Source organism: Thunnus maccoyii, chromosome 7 (genome assembly GCF_910596095.1).
Source record: "Thunnus maccoyii chromosome 7, fThuMac1.1, whole genome shotgun sequence".
Taxonomy (NCBI): Eukaryota; Metazoa; Chordata; class Actinopteri; order Scombriformes; family Scombridae; genus Thunnus; species Thunnus maccoyii.
This window is the reverse complement of record NC_056539.1, coordinates 16,828,864-16,852,069: the sequence shown is the minus strand read 5'-3', so window position 1 is coordinate 16,852,069 and position 23,206 is coordinate 16,828,864. Positions and strand designations below refer to the sequence as shown.

The 23,206-nt window shown below is 42.1% G+C and overlaps 2 protein-coding genes across 5 annotated transcripts in view; one reads left to right on the top strand and one right to left on the bottom strand.

The window, feature by feature from the left end:
* Window positions 1–32: 32 nt before the first annotated feature.
* On the top strand, window positions 33–15,367 carry LOC121900554 (cortexin-1-like). Of its 3 annotated transcripts, XM_042416971.1 has the most exons (3): window positions 33–155; window positions 9,029–9,124; window positions 12,655–15,367. In XM_042416971.1, exon 3 carries the CDS (start codon window positions 13,761–13,763, stop codon window positions 14,139–14,141), a length of 381 nt encoding a protein of 126 aa, XP_042272905.1. In that variant the 5' UTR covers window positions 33–155; window positions 9,029–9,124; window positions 12,655–13,760; the 3' UTR covers window positions 14,142–15,367. The 3 variants fall into 3 exon arrangements, with proteins under 3 accessions (XP_042272905.1, XP_042272902.1, XP_042272906.1); XM_042416968.1 differs by lacking the exon at window positions 9,029–9,124; XM_042416972.1 differs by lacking the exons at window positions 33–155; window positions 9,029–9,124 and adding an exon at window positions 12,360–12,516.
* A 133-nt stretch (window positions 15,368–15,500) lies between these two features.
* Window positions 15,501–23,206, bottom strand: part of fbn2b (fibrillin 2b) — a 73,994-nt gene continuing 66,288 nt past the window's right edge. For both annotated transcript variants that reach the window (XM_042416825.1, XM_042416826.1), the window contains 14 exons: window positions 23,003–23,128; window positions 22,549–22,668; window positions 22,320–22,442; window positions 22,016–22,147; window positions 21,761–21,886; window positions 21,327–21,533; window positions 21,081–21,206; window positions 20,758–20,880; window positions 20,374–20,490; window positions 20,069–20,197; window positions 19,821–19,940; window positions 19,071–19,302; window positions 18,723–18,879; window positions 15,501–18,537 (listed from right to left, as the gene is read on the bottom strand). In XM_042416825.1, coding sequence (XP_042272759.1) covers window positions 18,160–18,537; window positions 18,723–18,879; window positions 19,071–19,302; window positions 19,821–19,940; window positions 20,069–20,197; window positions 20,374–20,490; window positions 20,758–20,880; window positions 21,081–21,206; window positions 21,327–21,533; window positions 21,761–21,886; window positions 22,016–22,147; window positions 22,320–22,442; window positions 22,549–22,668; window positions 23,003–23,128 — 2,216 coding nt within the window. In that variant the 3' untranslated portion in view covers window positions 15,501–18,159. The remainder of the gene's footprint in view (window positions 18,538–18,722; window positions 18,880–19,070; window positions 19,303–19,820; window positions 19,941–20,068; window positions 20,198–20,373; window positions 20,491–20,757; window positions 20,881–21,080; window positions 21,207–21,326; window positions 21,534–21,760; window positions 21,887–22,015; window positions 22,148–22,319; window positions 22,443–22,548; window positions 22,669–23,002; window positions 23,129–23,206) is intronic.

Here is a 23,206-nt window from a genome sequence, read left to right as displayed (position 1 = left end):
GTTTCTGCCTGCTTCCATAGTGTCTGCGCGCACAGCGACGCTCAGCAGCAGCAGCAGCAGCAGAGGAGGAAGAGGGGAGCCGAGCGCATCATAAAGTTTGAGGCTGAAGCTGTTCAGGACACAGCGGACACACCGGCAACCTTATACGGAATCAGGTTTGTGGTGATATTTTCAAACAGACTGCTTATAATTATTGCGTTAAAAAAATCAGCACAAGAAAAGCTAGATAAATCCGTATCGGGCATCATCTGTAAGAAATTGTGATGCGAAACACTGTAGACTATGACTTGGCATGTATTTTAGTGCTATATAAGATGCTGTATTGATAAATTTAAAGCTTCGTCGTCAATTCTAATATGTAGGTAGGCTTACTTTGTGTTCAACTTTATAAGTTATCCTTGCTACAGATGTATGTATCTGCAGCTTGGTCCAAACCAGTCTGCTGTCGGTTTAACTTAGTGCCAAACCACTATTAGCTGATCACAACAGTCCTACTGCCAAAGAGCAGCATTAAATGCCTCTGTTGTTTTGGACTCTAAAGATGGGAGTTTAATGAGGCAAACCTAAAAGTCCAAATACACAAAATGCCAGGTCAATCTTTTTACCAAAACAAGACACAATTTGACATAAAACTGACTTAATTGCTATAATAACAAAATGTTGATTTTTGTCTCCATTTAAGGAGATGACATCAGATTTCAGTCGAGAATAACACTATATGTCAAGGTTATTGAAATGTGTTTTACCAAACTTGATTACTTTGATTTATTTGAAACCACAAAACCACTGGGTTACCACATCATGGACCAATGTGCCATGAAATTACTATGACAATGCTTTTGTGGCAAGACAGAATTCGTCTCCCCCTTTAGCCCCAAGCAAGGCACCTTCAGGAGATGTGGATTGAATTATCATGCTGAGATAGCGTGTTTTTCTTTTCACCTGAACCCCCCCGCCCCCCCATAGGTTATTAGGATAGCACAGATGCATACATCCTAAACAGCTTGCAGTGCCCAAGTGAATTTAATTTAGAACTGTCACTCAGAGTAAAAATCTCATTTTTCCTTCATAATGTATTTTGAATATCATTTGCTCTTTCAGGTTTGCAAGTGATGATGATAAGAAAGACTAAACCACTGTGTGGTCGTTGTATTATACTCTGTTCCAGTAGACTCCTATCAGAGTCCTATCTGTTATTGTGTAATATGATCCAGTTCCTGGCTAGGGAGGTGTGGGCTTTGGCCCATCCTACACCACATTTCTCTCACAGGCTATCTGAAATCTGTGCCAGGCGTTGGATGCACCACAACGTTTCCTGGCTTCTTCCATCCGTATTGTCTCATGTTACAGTGACAACTGTTGAATAATTTACCATGTCTTGTTAACAGTAATGAGTAATCTGAGTTTTGGTATCTGGAGTCTGATGGAGGTCATTGATCAGGGGACAGAGGTCCAGTGCTTCTCTAGAACCAGTTCGAGCTTGCAGATTAAAATGTAAGGGATACCCCAGCGGAGAGCTGGACAACGCTTTAATCTGAAGTGAGAAGTAATAAGAATACGCACCCAATTATATGCAATATTCTACTGAAGGAAAAATTTCAGTGAGGTAAAGTAGCTGCACACTGTTCTCATGTTCATGAGTATTTATTTATTTTGGGGGGTTTTTTGCCCACATTTTTGAAATGTTGGTGTCTTACTGTAAAACCCCACAACAAGCAGTAACCCTGTGGTTGTAACCATCTCATTACAAATGCATGCTGTGCATTGCAACATTGTTCAAACCTACAGAACCTTATTCTAAACTAAACTAAAGTTTCCAAAGATACCAAACATGTCAGGCTGAATTTTGGAGAAATGTGTCTTAAATGATGCTCAAACATTTTGAATATCTCTATTTTGGGGGATTATCTTGGGTTTTATTGTTTTACTCTGTGTAAACATCAAAAGCTTTAATGCTTTAATCAAAAGCAAGAGTTGAAACAAGCCGATACACGACATACTGTATATTTGACACTGTCAGACAGTGGTGAAACAAACGAGGGAAGCTTTACATTATGGGGTTATGAGAATGAGAACATACAGTAGTCCACTGATTCCCAACTAGGGGTACTTGCACCCCAGGAGGGACTTCTGCTGTTGCCAGGGGATACATAGAGAGATTGCAGAGTAGCTCAACTAATTTGAAAAATTGAATTAATGATTTGACTTAAAAAATACATCCACATATTGAGTCAGCTATAACAATTAATTTAGGTATTATTGTAATCAAGAGAGCGTGAAAACTAGCAGCAGAAGAGATGAAATAATCAGCTAAAAATAATGGATAAATGGTTGGAACATTGAGCTTTTGCCACACTATGTGGTTGTAGCACGAATGCAAACTTGACCAAACCGCACTAAACATTGACAAGTCAATTGTATGAAAATATTGTAACATCCACTATTATATCCACTTTCATATGATTAATAGTTAAATAACATCCAGTTTGAAATTAATTCAAATGAACACATTTGGAACATAAATGGTGGTGTTGATGAAGGGTTACTTGAGTTCATCGGACTGGGCTGTTCGGATATGTCTGACCAAAAAAGGCTGGGAACTACTGCAGTAGTCTGTATCTACTTTGTTTTATTGACCACTCTCAGTTTACCACTTCTGATAAATACACTGCACGCATGGTAATACTGATCAGCAGGAAGGAGTCAGTGTCATCATGTAATGACTTGTAATGAGAGGAGGGATGGAGAGGAAAGAGAAAACCCAGGTGGGTTTACCCACAAAGCCCTCCTAACGCCCTGCCAGGATATACAGTATTACATGGAGCACATTAGTGAATCAGGTTCTCCACCACACAGCTGTCTCACTGTGTCACTGCCAATCTCTGTTATTAGCTTCGATATCTTATGTCATTTATTCTCTATCGCTCACCAAGGTGGCTGCTTTATTACATTGTTCAGGCCTCGTTTGAAAGCAGCCGAGTGAAGAAGTAAAGTGTCTTTGCTGCGTTGTTCTGGTAGCCACAATTTAAATTTCGTTTTATGGTACAGTTCAGTTCTGAAATGACTCTTTCAAGTGGAGCCATAGAACAAATATGGCACTGGAGAAATCACCTGTACATTTTGTGATACTACAGTATATTGCCCCTGAAATAATAGCAATGTCACACTGAGCGTGATTCAATTTTGGCTGTATATAATGTGGCAACATAACACATAGGGTCATAAACAACCTATTTGCTGTAACATAAAGAGCCACCACGAGAACACAAAACCTGACTACCAGCAGGAAAATGACTCGTGTCTCAGTAGAGAGGAGACGTAGCAGAGTCATCACGGGTCCTCAACCTTGACAAGTAAGATTGAGGCGATCCTCCAAGACGTAGCAGTTTTGATTTCCTGGTGAACATTGCACATCAAATATTCATCTTCCCCATAATCTATAGCCCTTTGATAACTGACACAGGGCCCAGGAGTTATTGTCTCTCTGCTCCATCTCAGCTCAGATATAGACTCCACGGTAGCTCTCAGCACGGGTCTATTAACTCTGGAAATACTAGAAGAAGGAAAGAGGTAAGGCCAATTCACTTATTGGAATGAAATCTGCTGATGGACCATGAAGTAAAGATAGATAAGCTTTCCTTTCTTCTGTCGTAGATGTGTTTGGCTTTGCCTTTTCTGGTCTGCAAGGCTTTAGGACCCACACCCCCTCTTCACCCTACTGTAAGCTCAGTAATCAAATCAGCTGAACAGACTACCTTCACTTTAGCAAGGTGATATGTCCGTGTCTTTGTGGTGACTTTTCTGCTGTGTTTAATCCGTGCTTAGGAGTCCAACTGGTGGCTTCTTTTGTCAGTGGGGATCAGAGCCGACAGCAGCGCCCTGCTGAGCATAGTTATTTCAGCTTCACTGTTAGAATCAGCATTTTATCCTCGTCCATTGTTGAGTATTTAAGGCTCCTCTTTTTCTTAAAAGGAGGACTAGATTTATTGCAGCCATTGCATTGCACCCTGATATTGTCCTTTCTGACTCATGGGTGTTGGCCATCTGTTACAAGTGTTTTTTGCATCGCTGACTGAAAAGCATTGTTTTACATCCTGGCTCATACTTGCTCTGACGTCCCAGGTCATTTCCTTTTACCGTCTGCAACAAAGTTTCAGACTTTTCTTAATGCTGACTCTCAGCCTTGCCACCTCAGTTTTGAGCAAGTGTTGTGTGGGCAGGGCATGTAATATATATGGCCTTCATCGTGGGCAGGCTGACTGGCTGGCACAGGCTCTGTTCTGTCCCAGTGGACTTGACAGAATGGCTGCCTGATGGACGGAAAGTGCTGTCTTCTGACTTTAAGAATGCTGACATCTCCATATTGTACCCTCCACCCCCTCCCACCCGACACACACCTCCCACTTCCCCCCTCTATGAATCTCATCTTTTTTTTTTCTTTCTCTCCCCTCTTCATCTTCATCCCGCTTCTAGATGTATCTGATTGATGCCATTTGACCTCCTGTGCTCCCTGGGTAGCCGCAGACCTCTGCTCTGTCTGAATGCAGACATGAATCATAGGGATTACCATTCTGCTCTCCACTTTTCCTCCCTCTCTACTTCTACTTCCCTTCTGCTAGTCTTGTCTTATCTCATCTTTTATCTGAACACCTCTCACCTCACCACCAGCTCTTTCCCGATGGTGTGTTGCGCTGTTAGCCACCATGATTGTTGCTTTGACAGCAGCAGGGGGTCTTTCAAGGTGAACTATAGGATTGGCCATGTCAGCTGCTCTCTGGCTCATATACTGTCTCTCTATTCTCTCTATAGCCTGAATTAACATGGAATTGTCCTTTACAGAAAACTTACCCTTCTCTTTTTTTAAAAAAAAAACTTTTTCTTATTTGCTATACTACTCACTCACTCATCCACACATATATCCACTCACTGCTGACCTGCTAGCACTTCATCCTCATCATTGTGTGAATATTTCATGTGTATGATTTGTGAATTAAATATAGGATGTAGGTGGACATAATTGGACTGACAGTTATTCACCCTGACTGGTGGGACAGAGGGGATTTTGAGAGAAAGTGGGAGGATGTGAGTGTTATGAGGGACTGATGGAAATAATGACAGCTGATTGAGGTGGTTGTGGTGGTGGTGAACAGGAGAGAAAGGGGTGCCTGAGGAGAGAAAGGTGGTTTCTTTTGCTGTCTGTCAGCATGCCAGCATCAGTAAGGTAGATGGCTGGAAGCGACAAATGTGTTTCAGGACTCTCTCGCCTTTGAGGCAAGCCCCCAAGTCGCTTCATAACAAGGAAAAAAAAAATCAGATTTAGAGCTGTGAGAGTCATGACTGGGTGAAATAAAATTCATAAATAGGTGACTGTGTGCATTTAGTCTTTTTTATTACATTTTTATGGCTGTTCATATTTTCTGTGACATGCCCACTTTATTGAGCAGGGCAGAGCAGACCCAGTGAGGAGTAGATATGATATTATAAGGTTTCAAATAAGTGTCTTTTGAGCTTATGAAATAATTTCAAACTCATGGTTTGTATATCATGTTTTGTGAGTCTGTTAAATACATTTGCATGAAAAATTAAGTTTGTGAATGTAAAAAAAATATTTGCACTAATGAGAGAAATCTGCAGATTTATAGAACTTCTGATAAAAATTTGAAATACAAATGTCAAAGCAGGTAAATGTCAGTGAAAATCAACACTCAAGGCTAATATTTGAGCCCATTGATTTCAGTATTGCCTCTATGTTTAGGTCTTTTTTTAGCAAGGATCTTTTTGCAGTTCTTGAGCCACATTTTTCATGAAAATACAGTGCTGTAATTTCACATTAACACACATTTTACTAAAAGCATTAATAGCTCCGCATATCACAAATATGCACCAGAAAGCATACAATACAGCATTTTGTTTGCCAGACACCCTAAAGAATGTAGTTTAAGACATTGACATTTACAAAATATTCAGTTTTAAACCCTGAGCACCCTAATTTTAGCCAGTCTGGAGATCTTTATGTCTATCTGTTGGTGTCATGCATTGCAGAAAATTAGTTTTCTGCACCTATACTGTTTATCACACTATTCACTCAGTATTCCTGACCAGTGCAGGAAATGTTTTTACAAGTTTTAATAGTTCTTATCAGCAGCAGGACCTCCAGAATCCATCCCCATTGCTCCACTGATATACAGGTTCGACTCCCTTAGAACGTTCCCCCGGTGGTGGTCAGACACTCCGGTGCTTCAGGCTGTCAGGGAGAGTGACACAAACAACCAGGGGAGAGGATGGAGCAGATTGGAGACTAAATAGGAGGGAGCCTCCCCCCTCCTCCCTGATGTCTGGAGATCTGATCCAGCTTGGCGTTTTTTTGGAGAATCGTGCAGTCCACCGTACAGCAGATGACCCTGTCAGGGGAGACTTTCTGCTCAGCAGCTGTATTAATATCAGACTTATTTAGGTAAAACAGAAAGTGTGTCTCATACAAAATGAATACTGATCTAGAATCTTTAATACTTTGAATATTGATGCAGGAGTGACCTTGAAAAACCCTAAATATGCTGATAGAGAAAATAGACTGCGTGTTCATCTGGGTTGGTGATAAAATGATAGATTGTAGGCAATTTCGAAGATGGAATTGCATGCTGCTGTTGAGAATCACAAAGGGCTTGCTCTTTCCCTTTGCTCCTTCATCTGTGTACAACTCCATTTGTCTTTCCCTCTATATTTCCATCCCTTGTTAATTTTTCCTGGTTCACCACAATATAAGTTTCTCTGTGAGCTGATGTGAAAGGTTTCCTACAGCAGTCGGACACTTTTTCTATTTACAGATGCCTTGCAGCAAGATCCATAGTTCAAACAGATGAGGAGTGAGCAGTGGGCAGCAGTACACGTGTTTATGATAATGGACGGGTTCCTGGAGAATGCATTAATACAAAATGTATTGCCCTCTCTGTTGTGTACCTTTTGGTTTTAAAAGGTCAGCAGTCTTGAGTGCCTTCTACTCTCACAGCACTGCCTTCTCATTTGCATGTACACTCAGTGAAAGAACAGGGCGCTCTCCTTCTGTGTGTGTGTGTCTTATATCTGTCTCTCACACACAAATAAGCTCCTTTTTGTACTTGTCCAAGTGTGTACGCAGAGGTGAATGGCTGGCTGTGTTGGAACAGCAGAATATTTAATTGCCCAACTTTATCACCATTACTGTAGCTACTGACTGTCTGCCAGCCTAATTATGACGGGGGCTGTCTGAGGACCTGGCCGATCGTGAGCTAAACTGTTAGCCAAGTGTAAAGAGAAATGACTCCACAGATACTTTGTCTCTCTTAGGTGCTAAAAATACCTGTAAGAAGGTTATGTTTTGGTCTGTTAATTTGAGTGCGCGTGCATACAAATGCACAAATGTGTGAATCCCTACTTAGAAAAATAGCTGAGGTGCTGTGACCCGCAGGTTAAGCTACACATGTCTAAGTTAGATAAGGTTGATGTTTGGAGAATGTTTTTTTTTTTTGTTGTACACAGCTCAAGGTGACCTGGTTCCCATCGTCCTCATTAGCAATAGACACACTGAGGGTGTCAGCTCCGCAAGGTGACGAATGAACGCAGACAGACAAATCACCACACAAAAAAGAAAATCAAATGTATCAATGAGGCTTAATGGTGGATGGTATCAATACATTCTCACAGGGGCCTCCCACTGTTGGTCATCTGTATGCTGTATGTTTGTATATTTCAAAAAGCATTACCTTTAAAGTGATATAAAAGGGGGATACCCACCTGAGCTTGTGGACTTCATGCAGCTCCCCTTTGCCTTTTCTTCAGGTCCACTTTATCTTTATAAGCAGCAAATTGGAAAGGTTTAATTCAATTCCCAGCAGGCTGCGGCCGAGACTGGGAACATTTACCGTCTCTCTCTTTCTCTCTCTCTTGCCACTTGCTCTCTCTCTCTGTTTCTCTCTCCTTTCTCTTTGTTTCTAAAGTCTAATTACTTTTAGAGAATGGCTTTACTCAGGCTATAAATAAGGACAAATCAAGGCTGTCTCTGTACTGAACCTTTTGGGGGCTGGCTTGGTTTGCTATCTGTGGGCTTGAAGGTGATCTGTGGTCCTCCCGCTGAAACGATGATGCTTGGCTCTGTTTGGATGAAAAATTTGTGTGATTGTCCCTCATGCTCTCCCTCAAATACCCACAGAGAGAGAGCCAAACAACTAGCAAAACAAGTAGAGGGTTGAAGACAATGTCACATTTCTGGAAATGTTCTGAAATCTGCACTGAATATTATATAAAAATGTGCCTCTAAATCACAGCACAGGGCTGCAAAAGAGAAAAGCCTCCCATCGCACCTTGATTGAATGTAGCACTGCAGATTTGCCCTTTTTGCCAAAATGAAACTCTGATGTCAGATATGATCAATATTATAATGAGTTGGAACTTCTATTAGCCTAAATAGAAAACCTTTACTTGGCTTCAAGCATTTGCCTCTCACAACCATTTGAGAGCGCTGGTGAAGCTGATTGTAGGTTTTTGTGTGTGTGTGTGTGTGTGTGTGTGTGTGTGTGTGTGTGTGTGTGTGTGTGTGTGTGTGTGTGTGTGTGTGTGTTGGTGTGTGTGAGAGAGAGATCACGGGAGGTGGATAGAGTAGGTAAAAGGTGAAACCCTGGTCACCTGAGAGGTAACTAAATTATTTTCAGTTCTTTTCATTTCATTTACCCTGATGAGTTCTGTCAACGATAGCTTGACCAATGGCTCTGTGAGGTGAAGTGATGACAGTGAGGCTGTGTGTGTGTGTGTGTGTGTGTGTGTACATGACTACCTGTGTGTCCATGCCATTGTGTGTGCTGTGTTTTTGAATGTGAATAAGTTACCATTGGCATACTTCTCTGTGTGTGTGTGTGTGTGTGTGTGTGTGTGTGTGTGTGTGTGTGTGTGTGTGTGTGTGTGTGTGTGTGTGTGTGTGTGTGTGTGTGTGTGGTGTCCATTTAAGGGCTTTTTGATGAAGACTGACGAGTGTCCGCTTCGCTTCCCTTCATCTCAGGGGTCTCGTCTGTGCTTCGAGGAAGTGTCCTGGAGGAGAAATGTGGACGAGTGGACGAGAACTAGCGAGCGAGACGAGGCTTATGGACGACAGAATGTGCGTGTGTGTGTACGTGCGTGTGAGGATGATGGAGGGTGATGGTGGGAGCGAGACTTAACGAGGAGGAAAATAAGCTGAGCAATCTCTGTCTGTCCTCCCTCTACCTCCCAATGACTTATTCACACACACACACACACACACACACACACACACACCCTAGGAGGCCATGAGTGAAGTGTCTGACCAGTAACTTTGCAAAGGCAGGAAATACAGTATCTTTGAAATCCCAGGGTTTTTTTTAAATCTCATAGCTGTTCATGACTCTGGTTCATTGCTCGCATTAATCAATACACTATATGTAATAGTACTAGTACACTCATTATTGTATAATATGATCAATTCCACTATTTCACAGGGAACAAATGCTTTCTCTTTCTCATCTTTAAGTCCATCCCTGCTCTCTCTCATTCTATTTATCATCCTCTCTCTAAGTGACGAGTTAGTGAGAGATAATGGAGAAAAGCTGCCGCTGAATAATTACAGGGTGGATTGGATCAGATGAGCAGGTTATGTTTGTACCTTTTAGCCGCTCCTCCCACATTCGAATGGAAATCATCCTAGTGTGGGGGTTTTTGTCAGCAATGTTGGGCTTCTGTTTCCAGTGTGTGTGTGTGTGTGTGTGTGTGTGTGTGTTTAATGCCTGTGTGTTTGCGTGAGTGGGTAGTTGACAGTCTCACGGCAGCATTACACTGGCTGTCCGCATCCCTGTGTGTTTACATGTTACAGCAGAGTTTTTCCTGTGCAGTGACCATCTGTCCTGTTTTGCTGGTTTCAGCTTCTAAAAATGTGATCTGTTTCTTTTCGTTGTCATACATGGCAGTGATGGTGATCATAGTGGTATTTGGGTTTAGGATTGTTGGTCAAACAAAACAAGATATTATCACCAACAAAGGTGTTTCACTTATGTTGCCTGATCAGACCTTCTTCTGAGGGCTATGTGGCTGTGTACAGACTGTGTTTGATTGACATCTCTCTGACATTGATGTTTTCTCTGACATCTCTCAGGCTGATAGAATTTAGACCCTTATCATTCTTATTGGTCATTTTAGGCTGGTGACCTCATATAATAAGCCTTTTTCACAGCAGACATGAAATACAGGTGTTGCTAATATCATTAACGATGGCTCTGTTCTGTTCCTCCCACGAAGCCGGGGCAGTGAGCCAGCATGAACAACACCAAAACCCTGAAACTGAATCAACTAAATGGAATTCAACCACCATTAATTTTTATTATTTACACCTGCATGTTTACTCCTCCAAGCTCTAACCCAGACAAACCACCTAATTCAACTTGACCAAAAGTTTAATTAGTCTAATCAGTCTAATTAGCCACACCTGTGTGAGTGTGCAGGGTCTTTAACCACATTTTATTTAGGTGAATGTTTTGTATGTTTGCTGGCGTTAACCCATACTCATAGCCCATACAGATGCACTGAGAAGTTTGGCACTTTTTGTTCAATTAAAAAAGGGTATTGGTTATTGTATTGTATTGGCAGCAGTATCAACAATTACCAATCAATACCCAGCCCTAGTCATGGGTCTTGGGGTCTGGTTGCTTGAGCGCTGAGCTGACTCTTCCATTTCAGATCAGTTCTGCACAGGCCTTGATTATCTTGAACAAAGGATAGTGATATAGTACCTGCTGAAAAAGAAATATACCTAATAAGCCCAAAAATCTGGTCTTAGTAACAAGTTTGGTGACAAAACATCAACAGTATCAACATCAAAGGCTCACATCAGTTGAAAACAGCTGAAATCATTTCTGATCTAAGAGCTGCAGATGTGTGTCAGTCGTAATAGTGTCCTTGAAAAGAGATTCAAGGTTTTTGGAACTATTTTTGGATTTTGCAACTCACTTTGGTCAGACGCAGAGACAAACTGGAACACACACACACACACACACGCACGCGCACACACACACACACACACACACACACACACACACACACACACACACACACACACACACACACACACACACACACACACACACATTGTCCTAGGTCATTTTTGGGGACATTACATAGACTTGCATTCATTTCCTGGAGACTTATCCTAACCCTAACCCTAAGCTTAACCACTGACCCAAAAATCAGCTTTTTATAAATTGGGGACACAGCTTTTGTCCCCAATTGGACAAACTGTCCACAATCAACTGGTCTTTAGTCTGAAATTTGTCCCCGAAAGTAGCCTGTGACAGACCACACACACACACACACACACACACACACACACACACACAGCAGCAGCAGCAGGTCTGTTTGTACACACACAGAAGTGCACATTCATTCACAGTGCAAGTGCCACCTCCCAGGTGTGTCATCCTGCTGCCAGCCCCCTGGAGACACTGGCTGATGAAGTAGGAGATAGAAAACCTTTGATCTGAAAGCGACAGAGAGAGAGAGGGAGGGAGGGACAGAGAGTGTATGGAAAAGGCATTTTGCCATGGTCATGCAGAGGAGAGTCAGTGACAGCAGTTTGTGCCAGCAAACCTCTCCCCTCTCCTCTGTACCGCTGCCCGTTCACCACAGGAACGTCTGCTCTTTCCATCCCTCTTTATCTTCTCTATCAATCTTCATAATTTCCATCTTCATCATCCTCTGTTTTGTCCATTTTCTGTTCCTATTTTTATCTTGATACGTCTAGCCACTCTGTGCTCCTCTATCCATGAGAACAATAACAAAGTCACTATAGTTTAATTACTATAAATTCAAATCTTATTTAATCTCTGCACCTCTATACACTCTCCCCTCCTAATGCATTAACCTATAATTTAAAAGCACGTATTATTAATGTCTCTTCCTGTTCTCCCTCTCTCTTGAGGCATCCTCTTACCTTTGTCTCTTTTAAGCATCTCTCTCCACACACACACACACACACACACACGCACACTGTCACGTTTGTCTAAGCAAATAGCTCAGTCACCACTCTATTCAGAGGTAAAAATGGTTTGCGTATCACATTTCCTCAAAGATTTGAAACCTGGTCTGACACAGGAGATGTGATTTTAGATTATTTATGAGGCTCCACATCACTTTGTCTTTCCTTCCATCATGTGAGTGAATGAATGACGCTGGTCAGCAAGATAATAAATGGCGAACTGTAACAGTGCACTGACAAACGAGGGTGATGTAATGCCCTATCAGTGTTTATAATCATGCATTCATTACTGCTAATGTGGCTGTAATGACACCATAATCAGCTTACTAATTGAGTGTCATTACAGGGGATGCTGGTGCTGTGTTCTCTCCACAGATGGCTAATGTCACTGTCACTGTTACTTATTGAGCAGAGGGTTGTAATAATCGCGCCTTATGATGAAATGAGGACGGAGTGACTTAATCTTCTCCTTATGGTCCACATTAGAGAGAGTTATCCTAATAGGAAAGGTGTGTAGTTCCTGTAGTTTTATTTTAAGGGGTTTGACTGTGTACTGAAGTTATATTGTGCAAATTAAATTTCCTCATTACAGCTTTACTAGTTAGATTTCATTGCTTTTTTTAACCAGGTGCCTCTTTTTCTTTCAGATGGAGAGTTGATTGGATTGCTCAGCTTGACCAGGAACATCTGATGACACAAAGTCCGTTAACATCCTTCTGTCATGTCTGCTGAGGACTGTTGGGACAGCCCCATAGACTGAAGACTGCACTGGATGAAGTCACTTTTCATTTATGACTGACACCTTAACATATCTGACTCACCCTCTCAGAACCGTCCCATCTCTACCTCTTGTTGCTTTACTGCTTGTCAAGAGAGGCAGTTTTTGAAGAGATCATCCCAAAGGAAATTGTGAAAGGGACATATTTGAACTCTTGACAGCTCTGACCCACTTATCACGCTCAACTAGCCTGATGAAAGGAGAACTTTGCATCTAGCAGGCAACGTCAGCAAAGGTGATGCACTGTTTTATATTCAGGGCCATCGATCCACTGACCTCTTGATCTAATGAGCCACACGCAAACACACACACATGAATACGTCCAGGCAGAAGTGCACACACAAACACATAGCTGGTCCCTGCAGCTCAGCTATACCCAATTGAGTGTTGTAAGTCCATCTGTACACTATTAACTCCCATTGATAACACTGACCTTGGTTGTGATCGGACCCGTGTTTGTGTGTTTGCATTAGCAGGAGGCGGTGTCACGTCCTGTCTGCTCTGATTGAGAGTGAAAATAAGAGCTGATGTGGCAGAGTGGCCCTGATATATACCCTAAAAATATTACCGCCTGAGGGTGGTCACTCAAATAGAAAAGAAGTCCATATTAATTGAAAAGTGTGTGTGCTCGTATGCATGTGTCTGTCACATTGTCAGATCATATTAGGGTCAGGGCTGTCTGGGTCATGTCACTTTGACTGACCTAGATTTGACAAAAGAAACTGGTCAGTAGAGCAAAAATGTGTGCGCAAGTTCTGCCGTGATCAGAACACACACACATCTTACACAAATACAGAACAGGAGATTGCTCTGCAGTGTTCCCACTTGTTACTCACCTGCTACCTAACTTCCTGTTTAGGCTTCATGTCCTTCACCCAATAAACAGGGTCTACAATATAAAGCTTTAAAGCCGCCTTCTTATTAAACTTGTAATCAAACCCCAAATCTCCAGTTTTGCCCCCTGCGCCGCCCCTCATGAACACCTTCCCTTCCTTCTCCGCACCTCCTCCCAACACACCAACCATCCAGTCAGTGTGTAAGCCCTGCCTTCGGGCCCCGTGGAGGATGAACGATGTGCCCACACTTGACTACGAGTTGCTGCTGTCCCCAGCCAGCTCTTCCCTCCCCGGCAGCCCTGGTGGTGGCAGCAGCAGCCCCCCTCTGGCCTTGGTTGGGGTGGACAATGAGCAGCGCACCGCCTTGGCCTTCGTAGGCCTCCTTATGCTCTTCCTGGTCTTCCTGCTGGTCAGGTGCTTCAGGATCCTGCTGGACCCCTACAGCCGCATGCCTGCATCATCCTGGACTGACCACAAGGAGGGGTTGGAGAGGGGTCAGTTTGATTATGCACTGGTGTAGGGTAACGTGTCAAGAAGGTGTGGAAAGGGGGATGTTTCATTGCACACAGACAGGATCTTTAAGAGTGTTGACTCATTTAGATGTGGACTTGGACAGTTACAACGCATAATATTGTGAATGCACTCAAGGAGGGGATTTTTTTCTGATGTTGGTGTAAGCCTGGTTTCATATCACTGTATTTCAGACTGTGTACTGGTGTAAATATGAGGCTACACAACCCAATGTTACCATGTCAAGTCTGGTTCAACAAGAGGCACACATGCCACTGGAATCGCTGCAAGCCAAACACTCATCCAGACCCAGATGTTGGACCATGAAGGACAGAAATAATTTAGCTGCACAGCTGCCTTAACCTGACCTACTGTACTAGTCTAACATGCTACTACGTCTCACAACCTCACTTTAGGGCTTGTCAGTATTACAATACAGCTTAATGCTGAGAACACCACTTTCACTCACAATATAGTTTATAACCTCAAAGCTACATTTTTTGAAACGAGAGCACTAAAACACAGGCAAAACTGGTGGAGTTTACGCTTAAGCAGATGCCCCTTTAATGAATTAAGGTCCATTATAAAGCATCCAAGTGTTAAGTGCTGATCAAGGAGCACAAATCCTCACATTTTTTGTGCTGATTCTAATTTCAGACACTGATCCTCGAGCAGCACTGCAGTTTCAGATGCTTTCTAAGGCCCAACAAGTAGTTTGTGTCTCCATGAAATCTTGTCAGTGTATGTTTTGTGTGTTAGTGTCTATAACTGAGAAGCCATATTGAAACTATATATATGTGTGTATATATATATATACATATATATATATATATATATATGTATGTATATATATATATATCTTATTACTGCAAGTAGGGTTTATGTTAATTGGTTGTTTCCTTTGCTTTAGTCAGCCTGCCAAGTGTGGTGATGAAGCAAACAGCAACCTTTAGGCAAAAGAAGGCTTTATTTTTCTATTCTTGACTCAAGTTTGGGAGTCTCCTTTTTGCTATCTTTCTGTCCTTCCTCTTACTGTATCAATCTTTAGACTGTGGATTTTTTAGGTAGTCATGCAGCCACATCTTAGAAGGAGGCAAAGCAGGTAGCTTTGCTTTTTCCTGTTTTGTAATTACATATTTTTCTGACTGTCTGCTTTGTTTTTGATACACTGGGTTGAATCAGTGACAATAAAAAGAATTCTTCTTCTTTAATTACTCTTCCTGATTTCCACTGATAGCTGGACCGTGTGGAAGGTCCACGTAATTCATGTCGGAAATTAAATAAAATGATTACTACTTAATAGTCCTCTTGTGTCAGTTTTGTTAGCCACAGACACACAAGCTTAAAAGAAAAATGCAGGACACAAGACTTAAAAATATAACCCACAATACTTTATTGCCATTTATGTCACTGGACAAAAGTTTACAATACTATGTGAATCACTCTAATTTTACAAACTGCCATTTGGTGTCATAAATCTTTGGTTTTTGTCTTTGCACAACGATGATGATCATTCAGGATATTAAAAGGTATTCTATGACGGCTGATTGATTTATTGATCCTCAGCTAATCGGTGTGGCGTGACAGGATGATTGTCATTTCAGTTTTCAGTTAGACTCTTTTGATGAACATCTTAACTGAAACTTCAGGCTCCTTGTTTTCTGAGTTATATGGCACACGATATTTCAATGCAAGCAGATGATGACGACAGTATTCAAGTTTAACACTGAAGCTGAGATACAGTAAGCACACGCAACACACTACCTTTTTTTTTTTAAAAAAAAAAAAAAAAACATAGTGGAAAATAAAAGAAAAATTACAAACTGACAATAAAGATACAAAGTATACAAAGGTTCCCAGGTTAGAAAAATGGTTATGTATTATAAACATTGCCTAGGCTATGAGACAGTACGGCAACCTTGAATGTTCAGAGAAAATTATTATCGTTTAGCACCATTGATCTAGCTGGAGATAGTCAAGTTTGCATCAATGCTTGCAGCATTGTACAGACAGTGTAAGCTTCCCTATGTTGAAATAATAGACGATGGGAATGTTAATGATCCGTTTCTTTCACTAATAGCTGATTTGACTGGTGAACAGTGGTTTCAAACGAACAGTACAGTCAGTGATCAACAAAAACGATGCCTTTTTTGATTTTCTTTTTTTTCTCAACAAAACAAAGTCAACAGCACTAAAGGCCTTCAATCTTGGTTTTACTGTGAGTATTTGTTTTGGCAGCCTTGACATAAAAAAAACATCTACATTTCACTTAAAAATATACAATTTAATTTTCAAGAAGCAAGTTTGATAATATTGTTTTTTCAGCACTGAGACAATACAAAAGACAGACAAACACAACAACAATAAAACCTAGCAAAAAAAAAAAAAAAAAAAGTCACTTTTGCAATCCAGATTCAAGACTGCACTTTCTTTGTACAGCGTAAGAGATGGTATTATCTAGCACCTTTTTTCTCTTTGAGAGAAAAAAAAATCATGAGAAATGAAAGATGACCTGACAGACATTTGTTTTTTGTGAGGTTTCGTGTTCACTTGTGTGTGCCTTAACACTGTGATGTACTACCTTTAGTTACAGCTTAGTTAACGTTAACATGTCATGTACCTTTGAGACTGTTACTTCATTCAGTTATGTGTCTCTTTGTGTTGTAAACGAGGCTCATACCTCAGACTTCAAGCTCACGGTAAAGTCAAAGAAGTCAGATAAAGTCAGCTTATTCTTATTGTCTAGTTTGGCCTCCCAGTGCCAGTTGTTGGTTATATCTCTATTCTCCTAAAGCATTTATCTTAAGCAGTGTGGAGTAAAACTGCAGAACCAGGAGTTTAAAGTTTAAAGCCTCTGACAGCCAACATGAGAAAAAGACTTTGGGCTTCATGAAAAGCTGGCTCTCAGGTCCAGAATCAGTGGACCTGAAGTCTTAATCCCTAAAGGATAAATACAAATGTGACCCGATCTTATCTTCTTTAAAGTCTACGAGCTACTACCTGGTGTATTCCCGGCTCATGATGGATGCTGAGGGACTATAGCACCCTCTTTTGTTTTTAAGTCAGCATCACAGCATGGTGTCCACACTTGGTGAGAAGTACTGAGGTAACCAAACATGACAGCACACACACGCAAACACGCTAATCCCTGCCCGCAAGCAGGACAAAAGTCAGTCACATCAGAGCAGAAAACAGCTTGCTGTTTTTTGTCTGAAAATTGGTTGGCATCCAGCTATAAAACAGACCACTATGGACTAAAGAACCTGAAATGCTGTGTAAATGTTGCAGTCCTTCGTGTTAACATTTCTCAAACAGCACGAATACATTAAATGACACACTACAATACTGAGAGGGGCAGACGTGACAGACCTTGTTCCCCAGTGTTGTGATTTTTTACTAAGATCACAGAGAGGTGAGAGAGTCCTTAGACCACCATGACAGCATCTTGTGTGTAAGTGTGATATAACTTCTTTACAGTACTAAAGAAAATTATGGTTTCTGTATTATTATTCAAAGACTACAGTGCATGCATAGAGACAGTTTTGGCCACTCTCAGCACTTTTCTTTTTCCAATAAAACACCTGTTGTGTGTAATTTCATGTTTTGCTTGTCTACAAAAGTGCTTCATGGACTTGTGTGCCATCTGTCTGCTTGATTGTGAGATATGATGTATGAGGTGGATGTGGTCCAAGCACTAGACACCTCTCTGCCATCCTCCTCCACTGGATCTCACAGTAGAGAGATGAGTGCTGGTTCAGGTAGGAGAGGAGGGGCGCAAGAGGATGTGTAGTCAGGGTAAAAAAACAAACAAAACATGAACATATAATAACATAAACAGTAACAAAGTGGTGGTAGAGTTGGGCTGATTGACTCAGTCTTTCATAGCCCTTGATTACCCCCTGTTGGTAGGGATGGTCCTCCGGGGGCGCTGGAAGGGGAGGAGTTATTGGATAAAAGGGAAGGTTAAAACTCAAGGGTCAGAGGCTTTAGGAATCAGTCCAGGGCAGGGTTGTGAGCGCACTCGGAGCTCAGTGCAGGTGGATGTGGAGCTTGATGCGCAGGGCGTCTCCTATTTCCCCTTGTAGGTAGTCACTGTCATGCTTCTCCTCCATCTGGTGTAGTCTTCGGGGCCCAAACAGCGGCAGGCTGGCGATATCCAGCCGGTAGGATCCCGGTGCAGGCGGCTTCTTGCCAAGCCGGAGCACGCTCTTTCCATCACGTCGTTCCAGTAAACGGAAGTGTTCATTAGCGTTGCCGTGGGTGATGACGTAGCGTACGTGGTGCTCCAGGGGCTGCAGGGCGGGCAGAAGCTCTAGTAGAGGCTCCTTGTTGAGCAGTGAGGCCAGAGAAAGGTTCATGGGGATGGCGGTGAGGGTGTCCACACTGGCCATACTCACTGCTGGTTCCTAAATAGATGTCGAAATAGAGGTCAAGCATGAGACACTTCACACATTTAGGCACAGACCTCAACTAGTTTTCTTACATCTGAACACACCACATTTCCTACAATGATCAAAAGTGAACCAGTCTCGACCCTGAAACTGACAGGAACTGAGACAAACATTGAGAAGCAGTTTGTTTACACATGTACCTGGTTGAGGTCATTTTCATCAGCATTGCGCTTGTGTCGTCCTTTCTTTCCTCCTCCATTGATCTTACACTCGTAGCAGGCCTCAGGAGACAGACTGTCATCATCCTCACCATCACCACCAAACTGACCTGGGAAACCTGACCCTGTTATGCAGTGACTGGATGGAGAAAAAACAGTCAGAGTAGGACAGGTGAGTGTGTTGAGTTAGAAAGAAGACAGTTAAGTTCAAATTCATGGGCAACAATTAACAATTTTTTTTTCTGGTCGAAAGCAACTTTCAAGCAAGATCCTTATCTCACTTGATACATGCCAGTTTCTGAAATGAAACTCTAATTTGTGTTCCCTTACCCCTGTCCAGCTCTGTAGAAACCTCCAGGACAGCCACACAGGTAGCCTCCGTCCGTGTTGGAACAGCCGTAGATACAGGGGTTGTTGCCCACAGAGCACTCATTCACATCTTGGCAGCCACCAGCACTCTGCTCAAAGTCAAAGCCAGAGGGACACACACACTTGTAGCTGCCCAGTGTGTTGTAGCAGGAAGCAGAGCCACACATTGTTCCTGCCTGACACTCATTCTCATCTGCAGGGAAAAGAAAAGAAGGTTCAGACAGAGCACAAGTAGACGAGTGTGTTAAAAGATGATACATGGTAAGTAACATTTGTTTTGCATGTAGCAATACTGTCACATCTTGTATGTGTCATCTTATTTAAGGAGAAAGGGCTTCTTAAACTTCTGAAACAATTGGTCTTTATACTTTTATCCTACTTGATACTTCAGGACTATTGATTTATTTTCACATACAAATTATTTATCATTGTGATGATGACGATGATGAAAGTAATAAGGAAGTTTCCTCAATCACTTGATGCTTACAATTTGAGGAGAAACATGATCAAAGGTTTGCTTGGATCAATTCCTACCATACTTCTGTTTACACTACAGATAAACATACTGTATTGTTGCAGCCTTAAAATAATTTGAAAATGACACATGACCTTAATGAACTTTGCAGGCTCTCTGTCCTACCACCACTGCTGCCTTCATGTTCATTACTGTCATGATGAGAAACTCACACACTCTCAGTCACTGTAACTCACCCACACACTGGTTCCACTGGTAGTGCTGCACGTAGCCCTGAGGACAGCCGCAGCGGAAACCTCCCAGCATGTTCTGACAGCCGTGCTGGCAGCGGTGGTTACTGCTACACTCATCCACATCTAAGAAAAATGAACATACAGACTGCTCAATTTCTTATTCTCAGCACATTCACGTTCCATTTTACAGTGTGACACAGATATGTGACTCTCTTAACTATATCTAACCGAATTTGAGGGGGTCTGCTTACCTTCACACTCCAGTCCTGTGGTGTCCAAGGAGAAACCTTTAGAGCATTCACAGTTGAAGCTACCAGGTGTGTTGACACAAGAGGCCTGTGAACCACACACACTGCTCTGACCTGTACACTCGTTGTTATCTGCAAAGAGAGAAGAAACACATCACTAAGAATTTATTTTCATTAAAACTACCTTTTTTGTTCTTTTTAGACAAATATCACCTATAATTCTCCTTTAATTTCCTCAATCTACCTCACTTAATGCAAAGCTTATTTGGATGCAGGATAACACTGCTCTTCTCCAGTCATGTACTCACCAATGCAGGCAGTCTGGTGCTGGGTGAAGCCAGGCGGACACTTGCAGGTGAAGCCTCCAATGGTGTTGACACAGAGGAACTGGCAGTTATGCTGCTTGGTTGAACACTCATCCAGATCTTAAAGGGAGAGAAGAAAGAACATTAAAAGCAAATAACATACAGGAATGAAGCATCAAATCCATGAAGCTTGTTCATACAAATGGTATGAGAGCAATGTTTCAATTGTAACATACAAATGATAATTATGATTATACTCATCCCTTTAGTGGAGTAGTAAACAGAACCCAGACTGCTGGTGTGTTAATTACTAAGATAGCTAACTATTAAAAAGATCATTAAGAAGCACCTCATGGTTTTTATGGAGTAATAACCCAGTCCACTTACCTTTGCAGGTCTTTCCATCTGGCTGCAGGCTGTATCCTCTGGGGCAGGAGCAGAGGTAGCTGCCCTCTGTGTTTTTACACAGGAAGTTACAGGGCTTGGGAGAAAGAGCACACTCATCCGTATCTGGAATATGAATACAAGGAAACAAACAATAAGAAATGTGAGCGAGGATGATGCAGCAAATGTTTGATACCAGTATTATCAATATATTGCTGAAATACTGTGGCAGTAGTCAGTGTTTATAAAACCAAAATCCGTTAAAACCAAACTGACTGATAATAATATAAAGAAATAGAGGCAGTACAGAGAGAGAACAGCCATACCAACACATGAGGTTGCAGTGAAGTCTGTCTTGTATCCAACATTACAGTGGCAGCGGAAGGATCCAATGGTATTGATGCACTGACCATTCCGGCACAGATCTGGCATCACCTGGCACTCGTTGATGTCTGGAAGTAGAGAGACATTTTATGACGTGTGTGTGCTCTCATTCTCCACGCAACTCTGCTCCTCTGAACAGCATAGCAGCACAGCATAGTGTCACTTAGTATCATTACTTAGCTTCTTACCTCTACCGTCGGTGGTGTAGCCAGGTCCAAGTGGACACATCTTCTTGTACTGTACTGTGCCAGGTAGCGGGCAGAGCTCACACTGGGACCCCCAGCCTCGGCCCGTGTTGCAGCAGCACTCAGATTTGGTCACACTGTTCCTGTTGGTGGATGACTGCTGACACATTGTCTGCAGAACCTCGATGTAACAGAAGCCCTTTCGGTTGTCTGAAGGGGGTGTTTGGAGTTGAAGAGAGAAACACATCATTATTTGTTTATTTTGGAAATTAAGATGAAACTCGATTCATTCACTTATGGATGTTGAGTTTCCACAGCAGCGATTGCATGCACTTTTTTTGGCTAAATTTAAAAGTAGCGTATCAGCACAACTTCAGTTATGACATCCCAACCTTCACAGTGTGTAACAACATGTTCCTCAGCAGAATTTGTCTTACCAATACACTCAGTTCCAGTAGAGCTTGGCTCAAAGCCGTCATTGCACTCGCAGCGGTAGCTTCCCACTGTGTTGACGCAGCGCCCGTTCTTACAGATGCCAGGCTTGGCGCGGCACTCGTTCAGGTCTGCCGGAGTACAGAGCAAAAGATCAGAGAATGAAGAGTGTGAAGAGGCAAGTAATTCCAGTAACAACAGCATATAATATGTGAGGACTGAAGTGAACCTCTCACATTAGCTGAAAGATTTTTACTCACCCATACATCCCTCTCCATCTGGTCGGCGCTGCATGCCAGGTGGGCAGATACACATGAAGGTACCAATCAGGTTCTTACAAGTCATACCCTTGGAATCACAGTCATCCAGACCCTCCGAACACTCGTCTTGGTCTGTCAGGAGACAATGAGAGACGATCAGTTGGTAAAACTACAACAGTTAGCTAAAATGAAAACTATTAAAGCCTGTTTCAATGGAAAAAAAGGAGTGAAAAAGCAGAGATGACAGGAGTAAAGCAGATAAAAGTGACACTTTGCAAACAGGAAATCTGCTGTGCCTTCTCACCTCTACACATGCGTTGGTCATCTCGCAGCACATAGCCAGCAGGGCACATACACTCATAGGAGCCAAAGGTGTTGACACACCGGAAGGCACACAGCAGAGGATTCTGGGAGCACTCGTTGATGTCTGCAGTCAAGAAAAGAGACAGGGTGGTTTAATTTAATGTCAAACGATGCAGAAAACAAGTGTACCTGTGCGAATGTGCATGAGTGTTACTGTGTGAATGACTGACCTTCACAGGTCATCATGGGTCCAGGTTCGAAGCCCTCCTGGCATGAACACTCGAAGCCTCCCACCACATTGGTGCAGGTTCCATTTCCACATGGGTTTCCAATGGAGCACTCATCAGTGTCTGGAGAAGACAGAGTGGGGAATAGATAGAGGAGGCAATTAAATCAATGAAACATTTATAACATAGATTTTTAAAAGCAGTCATTAGCTGCTTAAATGTTGGCCCAAAAATAGACCAGGCTGTTATGCAGGAAAAAGCTGGTCTCTGGAGCTACAGTAGGAAAATAATATCAGACCCAGGTTGCTAATCTTAAGACACTGATTTTGCTCAAATTTTCTTCTAAGTATCCGGGGCTAGAGTAACTGATATATGACATCAGTTGGTATTGAAACATTAACTAAAAGAAATGTTGCAGATTACTTAAAGGTTACTTAAATTACAGAAACTATCTTACCAACACAGTTAACCCCAGTGTAATCCAAGTTGTATCCAAAGGGGCATTCACAGCGGAACGAGCCATCTGTGTTGATGCAGATACCATTCTGGCAGATGCCCGGGTTATCCAGACACTCATTCATATCTAGAGAAAGAAAGAGAAAAGTAGCATGTTTTTTAACATATGCCCACTTTTTCTTCAGACTCAAGGGATTCTATGTAC